This window comes from Malaclemys terrapin, chromosome 1 (genome assembly GCF_027887155.1).
Source record: "Malaclemys terrapin pileata isolate rMalTer1 chromosome 1, rMalTer1.hap1, whole genome shotgun sequence".
NCBI lineage: Eukaryota > Metazoa > Chordata > Testudines > Emydidae > Malaclemys > Malaclemys terrapin.
In genome coordinates, this window is record NC_071505.1 from 66,244,891 (window position 1) to 66,265,627 (window position 20,737).

At 44.8% G+C, this 20,737-nt stretch overlaps 1 protein-coding gene across 4 annotated transcripts in view; it reads right to left on the minus strand.

Annotated features, from left to right (window-relative positions):
• The window catches only part of PTPRR (protein tyrosine phosphatase receptor type R), a 214,768-nt gene that overhangs the window by 99,190 nt on the left and 94,841 nt on the right, over positions 1-20,737 (minus strand). The window contains exons 1-4 of one of the 4 annotated variants that reach the window (XM_054026441.1): positions 20,351-20,405; positions 18,974-19,087; positions 11,108-11,263; positions 1,804-1,914 (exon numbers count right to left, since the gene is read on the minus strand). In XM_054026441.1, the coding sequence (XP_053882416.1) occupies positions 1,804-1,914; positions 11,108-11,263; positions 18,974-19,078 (372 nt within the window). In that variant the 5' untranslated portion in view covers positions 19,079-19,087; positions 20,351-20,405. Of the gene's footprint in view, positions 1-1,803; positions 1,915-11,107; positions 11,264-18,973; positions 19,088-19,306; positions 19,393-20,330; positions 20,406-20,737 lie in introns of those variants that run through there. The other 3 variants (XM_054026449.1, XM_054026433.1, XM_054026423.1) reach the window with 3 other exon arrangements.

Genomic DNA, 20,737 nt, shown 5'->3' on the forward strand with positions numbered 1-20,737 from the left:
CAAAGGATTAACATAGACAATTCAACTAGCTTGCACTAACCATTATTGTGCACCCATCTAATCAGTTTCCACTTCACATTTTAAGAGACACTTCCAAGTAATCTAGATCCAGATTTGGCCAACAGCACCTTTGACACTCCTAGGAATAAGCATTTAGGGATAAATATGCAGCTGCACTATAATTCCAATATAGCCATTTTGGGTACCCCATTACAGGACCAACATGTTGTAGCCTGCAGAATTTGTGATTTTATGTGTGTTAAATGTATGCTTATGCGCTCAGAGATTATGTAGATAAAAGGAGGAAGGCGGAATAGGTGTCCAAGGTGTTGTATTCTGCTTCCACAAAGTGAACAGCTAGGCAGCAGAGACAGAAAAAGTTATCACATCCTGTTTCCAGAGTTTCATCTTTGATGATGCGATGTGTCTTATTCTCCATAAGAAATGAGGGGTGAGGAGGGGAAGAGGGAGAATTAATGTTTGTCAGGTGGGAAAAAAACAAGAACTCCATCCCCCCCCAACTTCAGAGAGGCTTTACCAGCTTAAGTAAGATTTTGTCATCAAAAATCTATAATTTACAGACCGAACAACAAATCTTCATCTGAAATATTATTTCCATCTTAACATATGGATGTAAAAGCTTCAGATCCAAAGGTATATAGACAGACATCTAAATGCCCTTGAAAGCAAGTCTGTTTGAAAAGTATTAGGTATTCAATGGAATGAATAGTGCCAAGATTCATCAGAGTTCAACAATTCCTTATCTGTAAAGTTATCCAGAAAAGAAGATGGAAATATTTGGGACATGTGTTAAGAATGAACACATTCTTGAGCAGCTGGAGGAACATGAAAGTGGGGCAAACCAAAAGAATCCCTCCACTGAACACTACTCAGAGAGAGAAAACTTATGGAATTTAACATCATAGAGCACATGCAAAGAATGGCCTTGGAGTCCCAGGGACGGTGGAACCTTCCTCATGCCCTAACAGTGTGGGAATGATTCAGATTCTGAAGCTATAACTGACAGTTTCCTTTTTTTTAACAAAATCAAATTAAAAAAGATTTCAGAGTGTCCCTTTAATACCTCCAGTGTCAAAATGCACTCAGGGCCCTTTACATTTTTTTGCGCTTCATTCATTGGCAAGGATGTTCCCTGGACACCCAGTGGCTAGACACCTGACCACCAGACATATACTGCATCACATGTTAGACGTCATGTTAAAAGAGCAGTTAAATAACACACTTATCCCTAACTACATTTTTGAATAGTGGTAACATCCATATTTTCAATGTCAAATTCATATTTTATTGTAATTATATTGTTACACAGTGCTAATACCATATTACCATGTATAAAACGTATTATGTCAATGTTGTGTTTTTTATTACCACATAATATAAGAAATAAAATACACTAGAAATCTGTAGTGACATTGAGGGCTCCTGTGACCTCCATAAACCACTCACTTAGGCTTCACTCTCATGGATTGTCATGTTACTAGAAGCCTTCAATTTAATTACTGCATGGTTATTGTGAATGGTTAAATATCCATTATTTCTGAAGCTTACCATTAGTGATATTTTATATCAGACATAAAACATTCTAAACATAATAAGTATTTCTAGTACTCATCAGGCTTTGGCCTCCCAACACTATCAGAGTTACTCACTGCTACTTAGAGGCTGAGCTTCTGACTATTTTATGAAAACCCTCTTGAAATAAAGGAGGCAGGACTCTGTCTTTCACGCTGATGTAAGCAATAAATAAATGAAAACAGAAAGAAGGTAAAGCAACAGACTTACCATTAAACATGTTGCAACAATGACAAAGATGCTGAGAAATATGACTACTGCATAAAATCCTTCTTTGCTCCAGATTTTGTCTGCTTCATGCTGGCCTTGCAAAACATTTTTCTTTATTACCAAAAAAAAAAAAAAAAAAAAAGAGGTTGTAATTCTACAGTAGCCTGTGCAGATTAAAGAGTTCTTATCAGGCACTATGCATTATTTCAGATTTGTTATAGTACACATTCTGTAGTATATGGCTCTGACCGCTGCCAGTTCCATAACTACCTAAAATAAGCAAACCGGCTGAACTATATGTGTTTGCCAGAATAATCCTAACACACCCAAAGATGATTTAAGATCTTCTTAGTGACTATTGAAGTAAGCTTCCAACAGATGCAATGGACTGGTCTTAAGCTAAGTAAACAAGACTCATTCTTTCTTGGAAACTACCTGGCCCATCAGGTAAGAGGGTAGTACTCATATGTGTACTGAGGAAATTGCTCTTGCTGTCTCATTTTGCTGCGTCTCCTCCCACAACACCTACACACTAGCCTACGTACTATCTACACCTTACACAGAAGTGAAAACAGGTGCAAAGAAAATCTCGTGATGTATTAATAAGCTGAAAAGCCCTGACATTCTAACCTAAAGAAAAACCCAAAACAACCTCTCCCCCCATATTAAATTCTGATTGTACTTAAAGCAATCTCCTAACTTTAGGGACTCCCAATGATATTACATTTTTAAAGCAGCTCTGTACGCTGAAAAATGCAGAGCTGTTGGGGAATGTAAAATAAAAAACAATGTTTATTCTGTCTTTATTGCAGTGAGAGCCTGGTTGGAATATCAAATTATAAGATTTTGGCTACATTTTCAAATGGAAAAAAGCTTAATTGAAACTTGGTTCTAATAGAATTCTCAGTCCAACTGTAACACATTATTCAGAATATGATGTATATACTTGCAGCAAATGCAATCTTCACTTGTGTGTTTCAAAGGGAAAAAGATTACATATAAATAGACTTGAAAGAAATTAAGTTGTACATATAACTACAGAAAGTCACACTCCTAATTTCAGTCTATTTCTTTATTGTATTTCTTGAATAAAATTGTCAAGTTGAGAGAAAAGAAGGTATTTAAATCAGGTTTTCAATATGCATTTCCAAAGTCTCTATGTTCCCCTTTCATAGAAAAGCCCTGTAGGGAGCCTAATCTGTAATTTATACTAATTCATGTGAAAACTAAAAATTGCCTTGTCTTCACTATGAGTTTCCTCAATTTAATCAACTTGAGTTAAGAACAAACTTTCTTTCCTAGGCTTTGTCTACACTTGTGCACCATGTAGGATACGTGTAGCCACTCGCCTCAGTGAAGGGGAAGCTCCATCCACACTTACTGCAGTGTGTAGCTACATGTGGTTGTGAAAAGCTCCAGCAGGGGGAAGATAGCGGGGAAAGGTTCTGGCAGTGGAGAGCTTCTGGAGCATTTCCCTGCCACCTCCCTCTTGTCAGAGCCTTTCCCTGCTACTGGAGGCTTTCACTGCGGCAGGGAAAGGCATCAGCTGTGCTGGGAGGCAGGGGGATAGTACACTGCTGAAAAATAGCAGTATAGACATGGGAAGCGCTGTGCGGCTGGCCTGTGTCAGCTGACTCAAGCTCCAGGGGCTTGGGCTAAGGGGCTGTTTAACTAGGGTTACCATATTTTGTGCCTCCTAATGGAGGACACTCCCGGGGGCCCCGGCCCCGCCCCCAACCCCGCCCACGCCCCAACTCCGCCCCCTCCCAAAGTCTCCGCCCCCTCCCCTGCTTGAAGCCTGAAGCAGGTAAGGGGGAGTGTGGGGGGGAGGAGGCGCGGCCCAGGCTGGCCCCCGGCGGCTCCAGCCTGGGTCGGCTCGGGCCCTGGCCGACCACCCCCGGCTCCCAGCCCCCCGGGCCGGCTCCTGGCTCCCAGCCCCCCGACCCCGGCCCGGCTCCCAGCGCCGCGGGCCGGCTCCCAGCTCCCCGACCCCGGCCCGGCTCCCAGCCCCGCGGGCCGGCTCCCGGCTCTCGGCTCCCCGACCCCGGCCCGGCTCCCCGACCCCGGGCCGGCTCCCAGCCCCGCGGGCCGGCTCCCCAACCGCGGGCCGGCTCCCGGCTTCCAGCGCCGCGGGCCGGCTCCCGGCTCCCCGACCCCGGCCCGGCTCCCCGCCCCGCGGGCCGGCGGCTCCCGGCTCCCAGCCCCGCGGGCCGGCTCCCGGCTCCCGGCTCCCCGACCCCGGCCCGGCTCCCAGCTCCCCGGCCCGGCTCCCAGCCCTGCGGGCCGGCTCCCCGACCGCGGGCCGGCTCCCGGCTTCCAGCGCCGCGGGCCGGCTCCCGGCTCCCCGACCCCGGCCCGGCTCCCCGCCCCGCGGGCCGGCGGCTCCCGGCTCCCAGCCCCGCGGGCCGGCTCCCGGCTCTCGGCTCCCCGACCCCGGCCCGGCTCCCGGCTCCCCGACCCCGGGCCGGCTCCCAGCCCCGCGGGCCGGCTCCCCAACTGCGGGCCGGCTCCCGGCTTCCAGCGCCGCGGGCCGGCTCCCGGCTCCCCGACCCCGGCCCGGCTCCCCGCCCCGCGGGCCGGCGGCTCCCGGCTCCCAGCCCCGCGGGCCTGGCCCGGCTCCCAGCCCCGCGGGCCGGCTCCCGGCTCCCGGCTCCCCGACCCCGGCCCGGCTCCCAGCTCCCCGGCCCGGCTCCCAGCCCTGCGGGCCGGCTCCCCGACCGCGGGCCGGCTCCCGGCTTCCAGCGCCGCGGGCCGGCTCCCGGCTCCCCGACCCCGGCCCGGCTCCCCGCCCCGCGGGCCGGCAGCTCCCGGCTCCCAGCCCCGCGGGCCGGCTCCCGGCTCTCGGCTCCCCGACCCCGGGCCGGCTCCCAGCCCCGCGGGCCGGCTCCCCAACCGCGGGCCGGCTCCCGGCTTCCAGCGCCGCGGGCCGGCTCCCGGCTCCCCGACCCCGGCCCGGCTCCCCGCCCCGCGGGCCGGCGGCTCCCGGCTCCCAGCCCCGCGGGCTGGCTCCCAGCTCCCAGCCCCGCGGGCCGGCTCCCGGCCCCGCGGGCCCGGCCCGGCACCATGCCCCCGGCCCCGCACAAAGAGGCCCCGGCCGAGCCTCCCGATTTTCCCGGACATGCCCGGCTTTTGGGGATTTCCCCCCGGACGGGGATTTGAGCCCCCAAAAGCCGGACATGTCCGGGAAAATCCGGACGTATGGTAACCCTAGTTTAACTGCGGTGCAGATGTTTAGGGCTCTGGGATCCTGCAACCCCAGAACCCATGTTTAAAAAAGATGAACTCAAACTGGAACGGGTGCAGAGAAGGGCCACTAGGATGATCAGAGGAATGGAAAACCTGTCGTATGAAAAGAGACTAGAGGAGCTTGGGTTGTTTAGTCTGACAAAGCGAAGGCTGAGGGGGGATATGATTGCTATCTTTAAATATATTAGAGGGATTAATACAAGGGAGGGAGAAGAATTATTCCAGCTTAGTACTAATGTGGATACGAGAACGAATGGATATAAACTGGCCGTGGGGAAGTTCAGGCTTGAAATTAGACGAAGGTTTCTGACCGTCAGAGGGGTGAAATATTGGAACGGCCTTCTGAGGGAAACGGTGGGGGCGACGGACCTGTCTGGTTTTAAGATTAAGTTAGATAAATTTATGGAGGGAATGGTTTAATGGTAAAACATAGTAGTCAAGGAAAACCAAGCAATGGTAGGTAAATAGTATAATGGCTGACAGGGGTCAGGCTGGAGACTGTTGCCTATATGCTCGGGGTCTTACTGATCGCCATATTTGGGGTCGGGAAGGAATTTTCCTCCAGGGCAGTTTGGCTGAGCCTCTGGAGGTTTTTCGCCTTCCTCCGCAGCATGGGGCAGGGATCTCTAGCAGGAGGGTCTCTGCCAATTGAAGTCACCTAAAACAGGATTGGGGACTTCAACAGCAGAGTCCAGGGAAGGGGTAGGGACAGTTTTATGGCCTGCAGCATGCAGGGGGTCAGACCAGATGATCATAATGGTCCCTTCTGACCTTAAAGTCTATGAGTCTATGAGAACCCAGGCTCTAGTCCAAGCCCAAATGTCTGCACTGCAATTAAACAGCCCTTTAGCCTGAGCCCTGGGAGACTGAGTCAGCTGACATGGGCCAGCCACAGGTGTTTAATTGCAGTGTAGGCATACCCACAGAGAACTGTGTAGGGTACATACCCTGGGGGTTCAGGTGTGTTTCTTCTCTTCTTGCCTAAGCAGTGCCTCTCCGTCTACACAGCTATTTATATCTATACCAGCTGGGCATGCAGTGTGTGTACTCTATACACTGCCGCAAGTATAGACATGCCCCTAATGAAGACACAGGAATCCCTAAAGCAAATATTCCATGAGGTTGACTTTATAGACTTGGAGTCACCTGATCACCACAGAGGGAAAAGTTCAGGAGTCTCACAGAGGGGGTGGGTGTGTGGTCTGCAAACTCAAGAGGGCCTTCTGCTCCGTGCTGATCCCTGGGCATGGTTTGGAGCTATGTTGTCATTGGGTATGCTAGCAGAAGCATGGGTAACTCATGCTCTGAAATCTGCCAGGTCTCCTGGGACCTTGCAATACTGAGCAATGCTACACACCTGCAAAAACCCCTTTGACCTAGAGCCCTCCCAAACAGGGAAAGCCCTACTCAGGTAGAATTCAAGCAGAGGAGTTTGTATGCACTGACAGCAACATGGACTCCAGGGATAGAGGGACACATAAGTGAGAGCAGCCACTGCTGTTTTGATTCAACACAGATTTGCTTCCCTCTAGTTGTAGAGAAGGACAGAAACATTCAGTGCCTCGTCTGTGTAATTCACAGAATGTAGCTTTATAGAATATAGCACACACAGATATGTATTTGATCGGATGGTTAATTTAGGGGTGCTTATTTTTTTTGTAATTACTATGTATTGACTTATAATTAGAAAAGCTCCTTAACAAGAATATTCTTTTGTTGAGATGCGAGTCTGTCACAGCACTGGAGGCCAGATGGCAAAATGAAACTCACACAGTCCACCCACTAAAATCAATGAGAGTACTTGGGTGGGAAACTGCTCAGCAATGTGAGCACTTGGTTTCACAACTTGGCTCTAAGGGCTCTATATGTGTCCACAGGCTGAAAACAAATTCTAAATCACCTTCTTGCACTGAGCCATTCAAAAAATGTAAGCGTTTCTGGCATACTGGCCAATTATTTCTGCTGAAATTGTTCCTAACCTTATTTAAACAACAAGAAGTTCACTGCTTTCACTATTGGTTTTGTAGTGTTTCATGCAATTCAGTTACCTCAATGCAGTAAGGAGGTTATTTACAGGATAGGCCTGGGTCTTCATAATGGCTTAAGGTCCAACACTGCAACTGCCCTGCAGTTTGAACTCCCATTGACAGCCATGGGAATTCCGTGTTCAGAGCAGCTGCAGCATTGGCCCATAAGCTATAAACTAACTGTTTGACCTTGGGGAGGTTACCTGACAACCTTCCTGTGTTTCAGACATCCCACGTGGAAAACTGGATTAAAAGCTAGGAGCTCATTGAGCATCAGCTGAGCTGCCCTTTCATAAGTAAATAAATGCTGCCCTGTACCTCCCCATCTAAAAATCAAATAAACTAGAGAGTTGACTAGCTAACATAATTTTTGAACTACTGGCCGAGGGACTTTAATTACTTTATTTTTAGTACATTAGTGGAACAGTAGAGCTTTTTTTTTTTAATGGTAGAACTTATTATATAAGTAGTTGAATCTACTATAATTCTTCTCCATTACAAATGCAGTGCACATTTTCTCCTAATTTTGTTTTTCTCAAAGTCAGATCTAAACCATTTTGAAATGTTAGGTAATTGTCTATAAAAAGGCAAAAATTACACACCACAACTCTAACACTGACTGACATGCCATTTTGGAACACTGAAATATTACGTTAGCCTAACAAAAGAAGTCTGTTTCCTTGATTCTAATGTAGAGTAGGATGGACAGCAGAACTCTCACTTAAACTCTTCTATAATTATGATAGCAGGGGTTCTGGACTATTGTAGCTGAGTCACTTGTGTCTATGATAAAAAAATAATTTGTGAGACAGTGTCAGTTGTTCAGGACTATTTGTTCCGAGGTCCAGGAAAACTTATAAGACGGAGTTATAAACAATTAAGTTAATCTAAAACAGCTTAGTTGTTAAGTTCCTAGAGACAAAAGCTTTTCTGGTACAGTCCTCCTTATTGAGAGCAGAAAGTCAGAGATGGTAAGAAAAAAAAAGGCCTGTCAGCAGAGACAGAATTGAAACGTAAAGATTCAAAGGTGTGCTGATTAAATGAACTGGAACCGTAACATATGTCACTAGCTAAGTGGCGGTTCCCCAGGCCTCAGTCTAGGTATAATGCAATGCTTTGATTTTCTCACGGGGCTTGTCTACACACAAACTTGCACCAATTTAGTTGGAATCAATTTAAGCTAAATTGATATAAACTATTTCTAAATGGATTTAAGAATGTCTATGTAGGAGTAGGAGTAGGAGTAGGATAGCTCAGTAGTTTGAGCATTGGCCTGCTAAATCCAGGGTTGTGAGTTCAATCCTTGAGAGGGCCATTTAGGGATCTGGGGCAAAATCAGTACTTGGTCCTGCTAGTGAAGACAGGAGGCTGGACTCAATGACCTTTCAGGGTCCCTTCCAGTTGCATGAGATAGATATATCTGGTTTATCTAAATTGGTGCAAGCTAGTGGGCAGACAAGCCCTTGGTTTTTTATAAATGTTTTTTTCTCTACAATAACTTTGGACCTAAGCTGTTATTAAGGCACCTCTTGTGGACTATTCTCAGGGACAAAGGAAATGAACACCTGACCTCTGGTAATGGAGAGAGGTGGGAGAGGAGAAGCACTTGACCAGTAGCACTCTGTCCAAGGCATGGGCAGAAAGTTGCCCATTCTCAAAAGATGCTTCCAACACACTGGCTGTAGTCAGTAAGGAGCATGAGTAGAGCCTGGAGACCACAGAAATTGGTGTGACTCTGGGTTATAGCCCCTTATTGCCTCTGCCCTGCAAACATTTGTTCTTTGTGTGGATTTAGGGATACGTGAAAAATTGGTCAGTTAACATGGCTGGGAGGTGAAGATTAAATGTAGCTGTCTTTTAGGCCTTGATTTCTACAAAGAGTTACACATGAGTAGTTCCACTGAAGTCAGTGGAACTAATTGCACATGTAAAGATAAGTGTGTGCATAAGTCATTGTAGGATCAGGGCCTTATTTATGTAATCTGTTAAAAATGGAATAAAGACATTCAAATAATGCTCTTGTCTTCCCAATAGCATTAAACCCACCTGACTTTATGAGCTATTTTGTATGAAGAATTCTAGAGAAAACTCCATGAAACCTTTAACTTTGTATTAGCTACATTTATCTGATTGACAGAAAGAGAATTCAAATACCTAGTAGTTTTAGACTATTGAAACTGAGGAATGACAATTTACTATTGCATGTAACATAGGTGAGATTTCAAAGTCAGCACTTTGTTTTTTCAGACAGTCCCTCCTAGCTTGAAATCATTTCTCCATCCATAAGGAGTTATTCACATATGTTTTCTTCCCATGTCTATTTGAACTGTTATTTGTAATTGAAGTATTTGGAACAGATAATCATATCTCTCAAATTCATACACTTCAGCACTAAAGTAAATTTTCATTTAAAAAAAGTATTTTAGGGCTGCAGGCCAGGTGGCTGATTGGAGGTGTAATGAACAGATCTGACATTAGGACAGGACTGCTTAGCTTCACTTTGTGATACTATAACTCAATGTCCTATAACCTCAGTATCTGCACCGTGAAAACCCTTTCGTTTCCATAGTTTACCTGCTGTAGGAAACACATACGACTTTGCTCATTATAACTTGGTTTTTATATTGCACTTTTCATACTGAAAATATATCGCAGCACTTTACACTGAATTAGAACTTTAAAATAAGGTAGAAAAACAGCAGTGCAGCAACTATGTAGGCTAGTGTAGCACTCATTATGCGCTCATCAATGGCTCACACACAGGCCTGGACATAAAGGCCCTGATCCTTTGCTTGGCATAGGAATCAACAGGACTGGGGAGGGGAGGGGGGACTGGAACTGTTCAAAGTTTTCTGTTCAGAATGTTTTTTTTTTGACCAAAAACTGCTCTCTCATCAAAATGGAAATTTGCACAGGAAAATCTGTTTTTGATTAACTGTTTTGAGATTTTTCATGAAATTGACCTCACACAGAGTTCAAGGGGCTTTATGTGTAATTATGGGCTTCCAAGCACCAAACAAGATCCAAAGTGATTTGATTATAGCCTGATGTGTTTGTGAGAACTCAATGGCTTCCTTTCCTTTTTTCTTTAATTATTATTTCCTTTGGTGTCACGAGGTAAACCCAAAGTCAAACATATGTCCAAACGCAATGTCTGCAGAGCACTGCCAATGTGGCAGTGCTGGTCCTGTTTTGAAACAGATTATCTTTAAAAATAAAAGTAGTAATAAAAAATAACAAGACGTTTTAAGGGCTCTCTCTTTTTTGGGCTAGGTAAAAAAAATAAAGTGGGCAAACTTTCAAATCTCTCACTCTCCCAGAAAACAAAGTCAGCAATAGATAAAATAAACAAATACAATTTGCCAAAGCCATTCAAGGCACAGTTTAACCCTGTATCGACCAAGTGGGAGGTTGGACAACCTTGAAGTGGAGAATTATCATGAAATCTGAATTCTATTTGTGTCTTCATAGAAGTCTTCAGACCAGCCAACTCACATATAAAAGACCAAAGTTTCTTAGGCCATGTCTATACATACAGTGGTGCAGTGGCGCAGCTGTACCAATACAGCTGTGCCGCTCCAGCACGTCTGGTGAAGATGTTCTATGCCGACAGGAGAGAGCTCTCCCATCAGCATAATAAAACCACCTCTGCGAGTGGCAGACGCTATGTCAGTAGGATAAGCTCTCCCACCAACATAGTGCTGAGCACACGAGTGCTTATGTTGGTGTAATTTATATCGCTTGGGGTGTGTAGTTCTTCATACCCCCGAGCAACATAAGTTATGCTGACATAAGCTGTAGTGTAGTCATAGCCCGAGTGATTATATGATCCATTCAAGCTTTCTTTAAATAATTAAACAGGATTATTTTTTATTATTGCCTTGCAATAATAATAAAAACAACTTTTATTAGCCATACATTCTCCTCAATATCAGTACCTTAGCCTAAGAACTAACACAGGCCTTAATAATTATATTTAGAGTTGACTAATTTACAGTAAACTCTAATATGTTATACACATGATAACCTACCTCTGGGGAAACTTCTGTAATTCCAAACTGGGATAAACTTTGATGCAGAACATTGATATTAAGTGAACGCAACACCTCTTCAGATGGAAGCGCGTCAGAAATTCCTGGTTTTCGATTTATTGGAGACACGAACAGCTCAACACAGTTCTTCTTCCCCTAGATAACACAAATCATATAAAAATATTTGATTCGGAATCATTCCTGCCAGCCACAAATTTTAATCATATTTTAAAAAATGAAAAATATAACATAAGGAGGATTGCAACTGCTCGCTTACTCTCTTTCTCTACTCACACTCCATTTCCAGCAATTTAAACTTCACAGGATGGATGATAAGAAATATAGTATATGCTGTGTTTTTTCTCTCTCACTCCTTATTAGATTATCCTCACCTTAAAGTCACCATCTTTAGATGTTTGTCCTTCAGCGAAACTGCTTTTTATCATGACATGTTGGTGTTTTGTTGTTACTTTGCAATCCAATGTCAACATATTGCAACTTTTTGTGATGAGGCACAATATTCTCATTGCAATGTCATGCTATTAGATGCCACAGCAATGTGACAGGACCCTGAAAAACTGCCTGGACGTTGTGTTGACTCCATAGAAAAGCCTGCTTGTGTTTCTTGCAATTTATTGTTACAGGGTGGGGATAAATTAATTAAAACTGGAATAATCTTGAGTTTTTTTCAGGAAGTATACTCATCCTACTTCACTACCTTCAATGTTATGAAGAAACAAATATGACCTTGCTATATTTAAAGTCTGAGCCATTACATTCAGAAGTGTAACTTCACAGACATCAGATTTAATGGGACACTTTAAGGATGATTAGCTTAAATTTGAGCTCCATATATACCATAGCATACACAGAGGCTACCATTTTCTCCTACAGAGTTGTGCTCCTACTTAGAATAAACTTTTATAGTTTCCATTGATTTCTTCATTGGAAGCAGAATTCGCCATTCCCCCAGAACACATGTGACAGGACTTCAGTCCTCACAAACCCATAGATCTTGTGGATTAGCCAGATGAAAGAGCACATTCATGGAGATTCCTTGCCTCCATATTGCCATGCATTCTTTCCCATCTTCTACTAGGCCCCAGACCCTATAGCTCTTGCAGGAGCCAGGTTGCCAGCAGCTCCACCACCACAGATGCCCCTGGAGCAGGGGTGTTTCCAGATTGCAGAAGGGGAACCAGTGTAATTTACCACAGATTATTACTCTCTCCGGTTTTGGGGGGCAAGAGACTCCAGCAGAGATCTCCCACCCTCTTTTTCCTGTCCCATTCACAGAGTCAGAACCCTATAGCCCTGATGGAGGGGTTTCTATGGGGTTTGTGGAAAGGGGGAGCTTGCTGAGGAGGTGGTTTTCCCACCTTTTAGTGCCTCCCTGAGGTAGGTTCTCCTTTGCTTACAGAAAGGACTTTATACCTTCTGTTAACATAGGGCTTTGCTCACAAGCAGTGTCATATCTAGGGAACTGCTGTCTAGTTGTAAGAACAAGAAGAATTGGAATAAGGATGTTTCAGTTACACTATTAATGCTTGTGACTACTGACTCGCTGTGTGATCTTGGCCAAATCATATAGCCTCTTTGTGCCCCATTTTATCCATATAGAAAATGGGTAGATTAATACCTTCCTCACAGTGGGAGTTGAGTAGGCTAATATTAATTAACATTTCTAATGTGTTTTGAGCTAGGTGTAAGGGCAAAATGTTAATATGTCTACCCTCAAACCACAAATTAAAAGAGAAAATAAGAAACCACAGAGTCAATGGGAAAACACAATAAGCAGCATGCTCTCAATTACCCAGGCTCCTCAGAGCACATTAGGAGAGCTGCTACATGGCATGTTATGCTAGAGTATTTTAGGACCCATAAGGAAAGTTCCTCTTAATTGCACTTTTCACTGTGTATGCCTTATAACTTTAACATTTTGGTTAATGTGGGGGACAAGAAGATTGAGCACTCCCTGCCATGAATGACGTTCCTAAAGAAAATGAAAAGAATGTCATTGCATTGCTATTGATCTTTCCTTTTGTACAGCTTGTGTGATCCTCTCACAAAGACATTATTTGAAAGGTATTTTTGATCCCTTTTGGCATACAAAATCCTACCATACTAGGAAATACATTTATATTGAACCTGTCAATCCTCTTCACTGGTATTCAGCCCACATCTCGCCTGAAAAAAGCCACCCTCACTTGGAACAATAATGGAATGCTAGCAACACAGAGATTGTATGGCTTTTCTGTTTAATGGCAGAAATGCCCTGTGGAAAACAACAGTTATAGATTCCTACTGTGAGCCATTAACATTAACCTTTAAGTACTTTACATAGTATAGTATTGACACACTTTATACCTTGGGAGAGTGCCCTGTAACCCCCATATTCATCATTTGTGTAAAACTGTGATATTGCATATAAATCATGCCATGTAAGGTATCACGGGAAAGGTTATGATCTGCTGAAACCCATCATTCTATCTAAATATGTATATCATTAATGCATATGAAATTATGAGATTGCGTTGTATGGTTGTCACTAAAATATGCTGTGAGTTTGGGAATTGCCCAGGTATTAGCTCCCCAGAGACAACAACAAGGGAAGTAACCAATGCGCGAGTGGCTGTCAAACAACCATCAACTGCTATTGTCCAGCAAGGGAATTACAATTCAATGGCTCACTTGCACAAGGCCACACCAGGGGAATTGCTCAACTTAGCCTGGGGACTCAGCAGTGCCCACCAGACATGCCTGGACTTGTGATCTTCCAAGCACATGGACTGAGGATATAAAATAGAGGACAGAGGCTACATGGTTTGTCCTGTCTCTTCCCCCACCAATGCCTATGAAGCCAACAAGAACACTGGAGCTGAGGAGACTGGTCCCCAGGCTCACAGGGAGAGCTTGCATATGAAAGACTAGCTAACCTGCAGTATCCAGTAGGGTGAGAAAAACTGCTTAGTCCAGATATTGTCTAGTCTAATAAAACTGAGAATTTAGACTGCATGCTGATCTTTTATTTTACTTTGGTAACTACTCTGACTTTTGCCTATCACTTATAATTAAGGCTGAGAGTTTGTCACGGAGGTCACGTAAGTCATGGATTCTGTGACTTTCCGGGAGCTCTGTAACTTCTGCAGCGGCTGGTGCGGCTGGCCCGGGGACCTCCTGAGGAACTAGGGCAGCCTCTGGGCCAGCTGCACCAGCTGCTGCTGGGGCAGTCTTGAGCCACTGCCCTCTCCCCCTCCCAGCCGCAACAGAAGTTTGGGTGCACGTGGGAGGGAGCTTAGGGCTGGGGGTTGGGGCATGCGGGGGGGGAGAGCGGGAGGGCTCTGGGAAGTGCTTACCTTAGGGGGGCTCCCCAGAAGCAGCAACATGTCCCCCCCTCTCAGCTCCTAGCTCTGCGCATTGCCTCTGCCTGCAGACACCACCCCTGCAGCTCCCATTGGCTGCGGTTCCCAGCCATTTTGGGCGGAGACAATGCGCGGGGGCTAGGAGCTGAGGGAGGGACATGTCACCGCTTCCGGGGAGCCGGGTAGGGAGCCTGCCAGCCCCGCCAACCCCCCCCCCTACCAATACCAGCAGGGGTCCCAGGCTGTGGATCAGTGCCTTCCCCCCCTGCAATAGCAGGGGTCCCGGGCTGCTGCCCCCGAGCACTTACAGTGCCCCCAGACCGTTTCACCACGAGCAACGCTGTGCCCCCTGGGCTGCCCCCCCACAAGCACCCCCGGCACTCCCGGGCTGTCCCCCTGCCCAAGATTTAGTTGGGTGTATAGTATAAGTTATGGACGGGTCATGGGTCATGAATTTTTGTTTATGGCCCGTGACCTGCTCATGACTTTTACTAAAAATACCTGTGATTAAAAACGTAGCCTTACTTATAATCACTTAAAATCTATCTTTTGTAATCAATAAACTTATTCTAAAGTTAATCCTTACCAGTGATTTTCACTGAAGTGCTTGGTAAATCTGCTCAGGTTACAAAGGCTGGTGTACGTCCACTTCCCATTGATGAAGTGGTGAACCAATTCATAAACTTGCATTGCTCAAGAAAGGGTCTTGAGCAGTGCAAGACAATATAATCTGGTAATACAACGCTTGGAGCTCGTGGAGTTTGGCTGGTGCCTTTCTCTGTGTGATCCGTGAGCAGCTCTGGGATCATTCATTCAGTCTGGCTGGGTGTGGGGCTCCACATGCAGTTGTACTGAGTGGCAACAGCTCCTGGAAGGATTTGCTGCTTGTCACCAGTAAGGCATTGTGAGAGACAACCCATATTAGTGAGTTAAGGGGGCACAGTGCTCCCACAGTCCCAGGTTGCACCCTGACAATCCCATCACAAGTACAGTTTAGTTCTTTCCATACTATACATTCATCAGATATTAACAATCTTAGCTAGTTTTAAATGGAAAATCACAGATTTAGACAATTATTTTTTAAATGACTTATTCTCCCTCCTTAGAAACAAAATGTCACCAGTTTTTGTGAACATGGTACCTTAGGATCTACAAGACCATTCCTGAACACATGCTGCTGAAGCCCACTATCAAAGCAGGAATATTAATGTAATAACAAGACATTTAAATTAGTATCTGAAAAACTCAGATATTATGGTGATGATGACTTAAAAATGTATCAGAAATAAACAAACAGAGACAGACCAACATATAGTCTGAGCAAGAATCACATGTATATTTGAATTAAGGGATGGGGTATAAAGAAAATGAGAATAAACTTCCTTCTGGAAATGTACCATAGAATTGACTAAAAATTAACAGATTTATAGATTTTAAGGCCAGAAGGAACCACTGTAAACATCTAGTCCAGTGGCTCTCAAACGTTTATACTGATTACCCCTTTCACATAGCAGCCTCTGAGTGCGACCCCCCCCTATAAATTAAAAACACTTTTTTATATATTTAACACCATTATAAATGCTGGAGGCAAAGTGGGGTTGGGGTGGAGGTTGACAGCTCACAACTCCCCATGTAATAACCTTGCGACCCGAGGGGTCCCGACCCCCAGTTTGTGAACCCCTGGTCTATTCTGACCTCATGCATAACACACACTATAGAACCTCCCTGTATTAATTCCTGCATCAAGTCCTATAGCTGCTTGAACTAAAGTAAATCTTTTAGACAGACATCCAATCTTGATTTTAAAATTATCAGTGATGCAGAATACACCACAACTCATGGTAAGTTATTCCAATGGTTAATTACCCTCACTATTAAAAATATGCACATTATTTCTAATCTGTGTTTTTCTAGCTTCAACTTCCAGCCATTAGATCTTGTTTTAACTTTGTCTGCTAGACTGAAGAGCCCTTTATTATCACATTTCTGTTCCCCATGTAGGTACTTGAAGACTGATCAACTCACACCTTAACTTTATCTTTATCAGGCTGAATAGATGGAGTCCCTCACTATAAAGCAGAGGTCCCCAAAGTGTAGTGAGCACCCCCTTAGGGGGGCTTGTGGGACATTTAGGGGGGCATGGTGGGTCCAGGTCAGCCCCCATGGAGGGTGGGGAGGGAGTGCCACCCAGCCCCTCCCTGCCCTGAGCTCTGCTACGGCCCTGCATCCAGCCATGGCCCTGGCTCCCAGCCCTGCGTCTGGCCCCATTCCAGCCTCGGTGCAGCTCCGCACCTGGCTGGGGGCCTGGCCGTGGCTCTGCTCCCACCCAGGGCCGAGGCTGGGGGTGGGGCCGGGAATGGAGCTGCACCCGGCCGTGGGCCTGGCTGCTGGCCCTCACCAGGACCCAGTTGCAACTCTGCTCCTATCCCCGCCCCCAGCTGCAGCTTGGTCCCCATCCCCAGTCCCATCCCTGTGGCCCCAGCCTCAGCCCCCTTACTCCTGTCCATGTCCCCGCCCAGCTGCACCACTGTGGGGGGAAGCAGAGCTGATGGGGTAAGGTGGGCACAGCCCTCAAAATTTGGGGACCACTGCTATAAGGCATATTTTCCAATCCTTTAATCATACCTGTGGTTTTTCTCTTAACTCTCTCCAATTTTTCAACATCCTTCTTGGATTGTGGACAACAGAACTTGACACTACAATATTCCAGTAGTGGCTACACCAATGCCAGATAGAGAGGTAATGTAACCTCCCTATTATTCAATATTCCTGTGTTTATACATCCATGGATAGAGCCCTGCACGGATGCAAAATTTATATCTGCAGATACGGATATCCGCAGATATAAATTGGTATCCACGGAGCTGAAGGGCTCTACCAGGAACTGCAGCAATGAAACCAACAGCACGTTGGGCTGCCGCTCCCAGGAGCCAGCGCCCCATGCGGCAGCTTCTCTGACATGGATATACCACCCCCAGCTCTGCCCTTGGTCTTGGTCTCACACGCTCCCAGACAGGAGACGCAGACTGCTGCATGGAAGGGACTCCTGTCCAGAAGCGTGTGAGCCATTTGCACATACTGACACGACCCTGGACAGCTGCCAGTGAGCCTGGTGCCCACCCCAGTGGGTGGGGCTGGGGGTGGTTTGCTGGAGGAGCCACCAGTGCGGGGAGCTGGCTCCTGGGAGCGGCAGCCCAATATGTTGCTGCTTTCACCACTGCAATTCCCGGTAGAGCCCTGCAGCTCCACGGATACCAATTTATATTCACGGATATCTGCATTTGTGGATATGAATTTTGTATCCGCGCGGGGCTCTATCCATGGATCGCATTAGGCCTGTTAGCCACAGTGAGACATTGCGAGCTCATATGAAGCTGACTATCCATCATGGTCGTCAAGTCTTTTCCAGAGAGTCACTGATTCCCAACACAGAGTCCCCTTTCCTGTAACTATGGGTTTCATCCTTTGCTCCTAGGTGTATGACCTTACATTGAAATGCATATTGTTTGCCTGTGCCCAGTTTACCAACCTGTCCAGATGTCTCTGCATCAGTGAACTGTCCTCTTCATTATTTACCACTCCCTCAATCTTTGTGGTGTCTGCAAACTTTATCAGTGATAATTTTATGTCTCTCTTACCCTCAGCCCAAGTCACTGATTAAAATGTTAAATAGCATAGGGCCAAGAAAGAACCTATCCCTGTGGGACCTCCCTAGAAACACAGCATCTTAATGATGACTCCCCATTTATAATACATTTTGAGATCTCTCATTTAACCAGTTCTTATTTCATTTAATGTGTGCCAAGATCATTTTGTATTGTTCTAGTTTATTGATCAAGATTTTGTGGGGTACCAAGTATAATGCCTTACAGAAGTCTAGTACATCAAAACTATAACCTTTATCAGTCCAATTTGTATTCTAATCAGAAATATCAAGTTAATTTGACTATGGATCTATTTTCCATAAACCCGTGCTGACTGGCTTGAAATATATTATTCTCCTTGCAGTGTTTATTAGTCAAGTTCCAGATCAGCCATTCCATTATTTTACCAGGGATCAATGTCAGGCTGACAGGGCTAGAATCTGGATCATCCAGTTTACTCTTTTAAAATATTGGTGCAACATTAGCTTTCCTCCAGACCTCTGTGACGTCCCCAGTGTTACAAGATTTATTGAAAAAAAATCAACATTTCCAATCAAGAGAGCACCTCGGCCAATTCTTTTAAAATCCCTGGATGAAACCAAGAGCGTTCTATAGAATTTACTCTATAAATAATTCTGGAATTATGCTAGAATTTAATAGATAATTCCTTTCCATACGTTTTTTAAACCATTTGATAACAGGGATATAATTTTCTATTATGGTCTATAGAATGGTTTAAAAAACTATAGAAAGGGGACCTTTTTTCAGTCAGAGTCTATTGGACTTTTCCATAAAGGCAGGAAAGCTAATTTAACTGAAATTACCTGGTAATTTTCTTACACAAAATTCTTGGTACTTACAATGAGTCGGTTGATATGAATTTGCTGTGGTAACAGTCCTAAAGCTGCAGCCACTCCTTGGCGGAATATCCGAAGCAACGTGATATTCAGCTTGTTTACATCCATTTGCAGTGCCTGAAAAACAAAAACAAATGAGTTCTGTGCTCAGCACATACAGTTCTCGACTAATGATTGACCTCTATGAATCTTACTAATTGTTTTTCCTCAAGATGATAATCTGTGAAATTGATTTGCATTTTTAATAAGGAAAAAGTACAAGGAAAGTGTGTTAAATGTTAGTTGAAAAAAGTCTTTACCCATGAAAAACTTCCTTTGAAGTCAATGGAATTTTACCTGAGTAAGAATTGAAGTAAAGATCATTCCCCAGGAATCCACATGTAACAGGGGCCCTGTGCATGTAGATCTCTCCCTTCACAGATGGAAGGTGGTGAGGGAGAGCTGCACACATAACACTTCACCCCTCCCTTGCTCCTTTGTCGATACTATGTGCAGGTGAAGGCAGGAAGGAGGAAAGGAAATGTCACTCTGAGTGGCACTAACTGGCATTTTTATAGGAGAGGCTAACCTGGAACTGAGTAAGACCTTTAAAGAGGTCTACCCAAACCAAATTGAACTGGTTGATTTAACTGAATGAAAATGATTTTTCATGTAAGAATTTCACCTTTCTATTTAAAGCCATCAGTATGGATGAGTGACTTGCTCAAGGTCCCAGAACGCGTGAGGGTCGATCTGGGAGAAGCTTTCATTCAGCTCTAAGTACCCTAGGATGGCTTCCCCCTTCCCAGATAGACCTATGTGAGCAAGATTAACTAGCAGTGGGCAAGACATCAAACTGCAACTGTGCTTGATAAAGAAAGAACTATTTTCTTAAAGAAATCTCCCTCTCGGTGACACAGGATTTTCAGTCACAAAATTTGCCGGCAATAGTTTTTGATTATGTATAAACCAGGAAAATATAAAGCTCCAAGAGAAATATGTAAAACAGGAGAGGTAGAGGAAAGGGAAAAGAGAGAGAAAACAAATCTCTAAATAAATGCTCGTGGGAGTAGAGCTCCTTTTTAATATCGTTATGCCACTCTGATATTACTGTATCTTGGTGCCTAGTTACTATGGTGACTGGTATTCTGTAAATATGATAGAGCACATATATTAGGATAGACATATTAGATTAGAAGAATTAGATAGGTCTAATCTGCCTAGACTAGATAAACTGGGATAGAAGAGAAACATGTCTGGAGTCCAAACCTTTCTGATCCGCTGGAAATCACAAAATGATTAAGCTAACTGTACCGTTATGGAGCATATACATTGTGGGTACTAGCATATGGCAGATCAATATAACAAAATGTTAGCATACATTTTAAAATTATTTCTTACTCAGTTACTGCTGCTGCTCCTTTTGCTTTGGAAAAGGAAAGACTGAAACATCCACTGTTAGACAACACTAATTAATCATTTACTCTTTGCTGATCAACAGTGTTTATCATGTATTGCACCTGCTCTCTAAGGAGTATACAATTTTGAATCTGCTACCCATCCTCATTTCCCAGAGCAATTATTAATCTGGCTATTGCAAGTGTAGCGACAGTTTGTAGGTTTATATGCTCCAGCAAAACAGGTGATTTGAGGGGAAAGAGTTCTTGCCTGCAATAAATAAAATGCCTGGAAAGAGATATTTCCAAAATGAAAATTCAGAACAGAAAACCAAAGAAGAAACTTTTAACACTGGGATTCCATCGGCGTCTCAGTACATGGATTTTCATC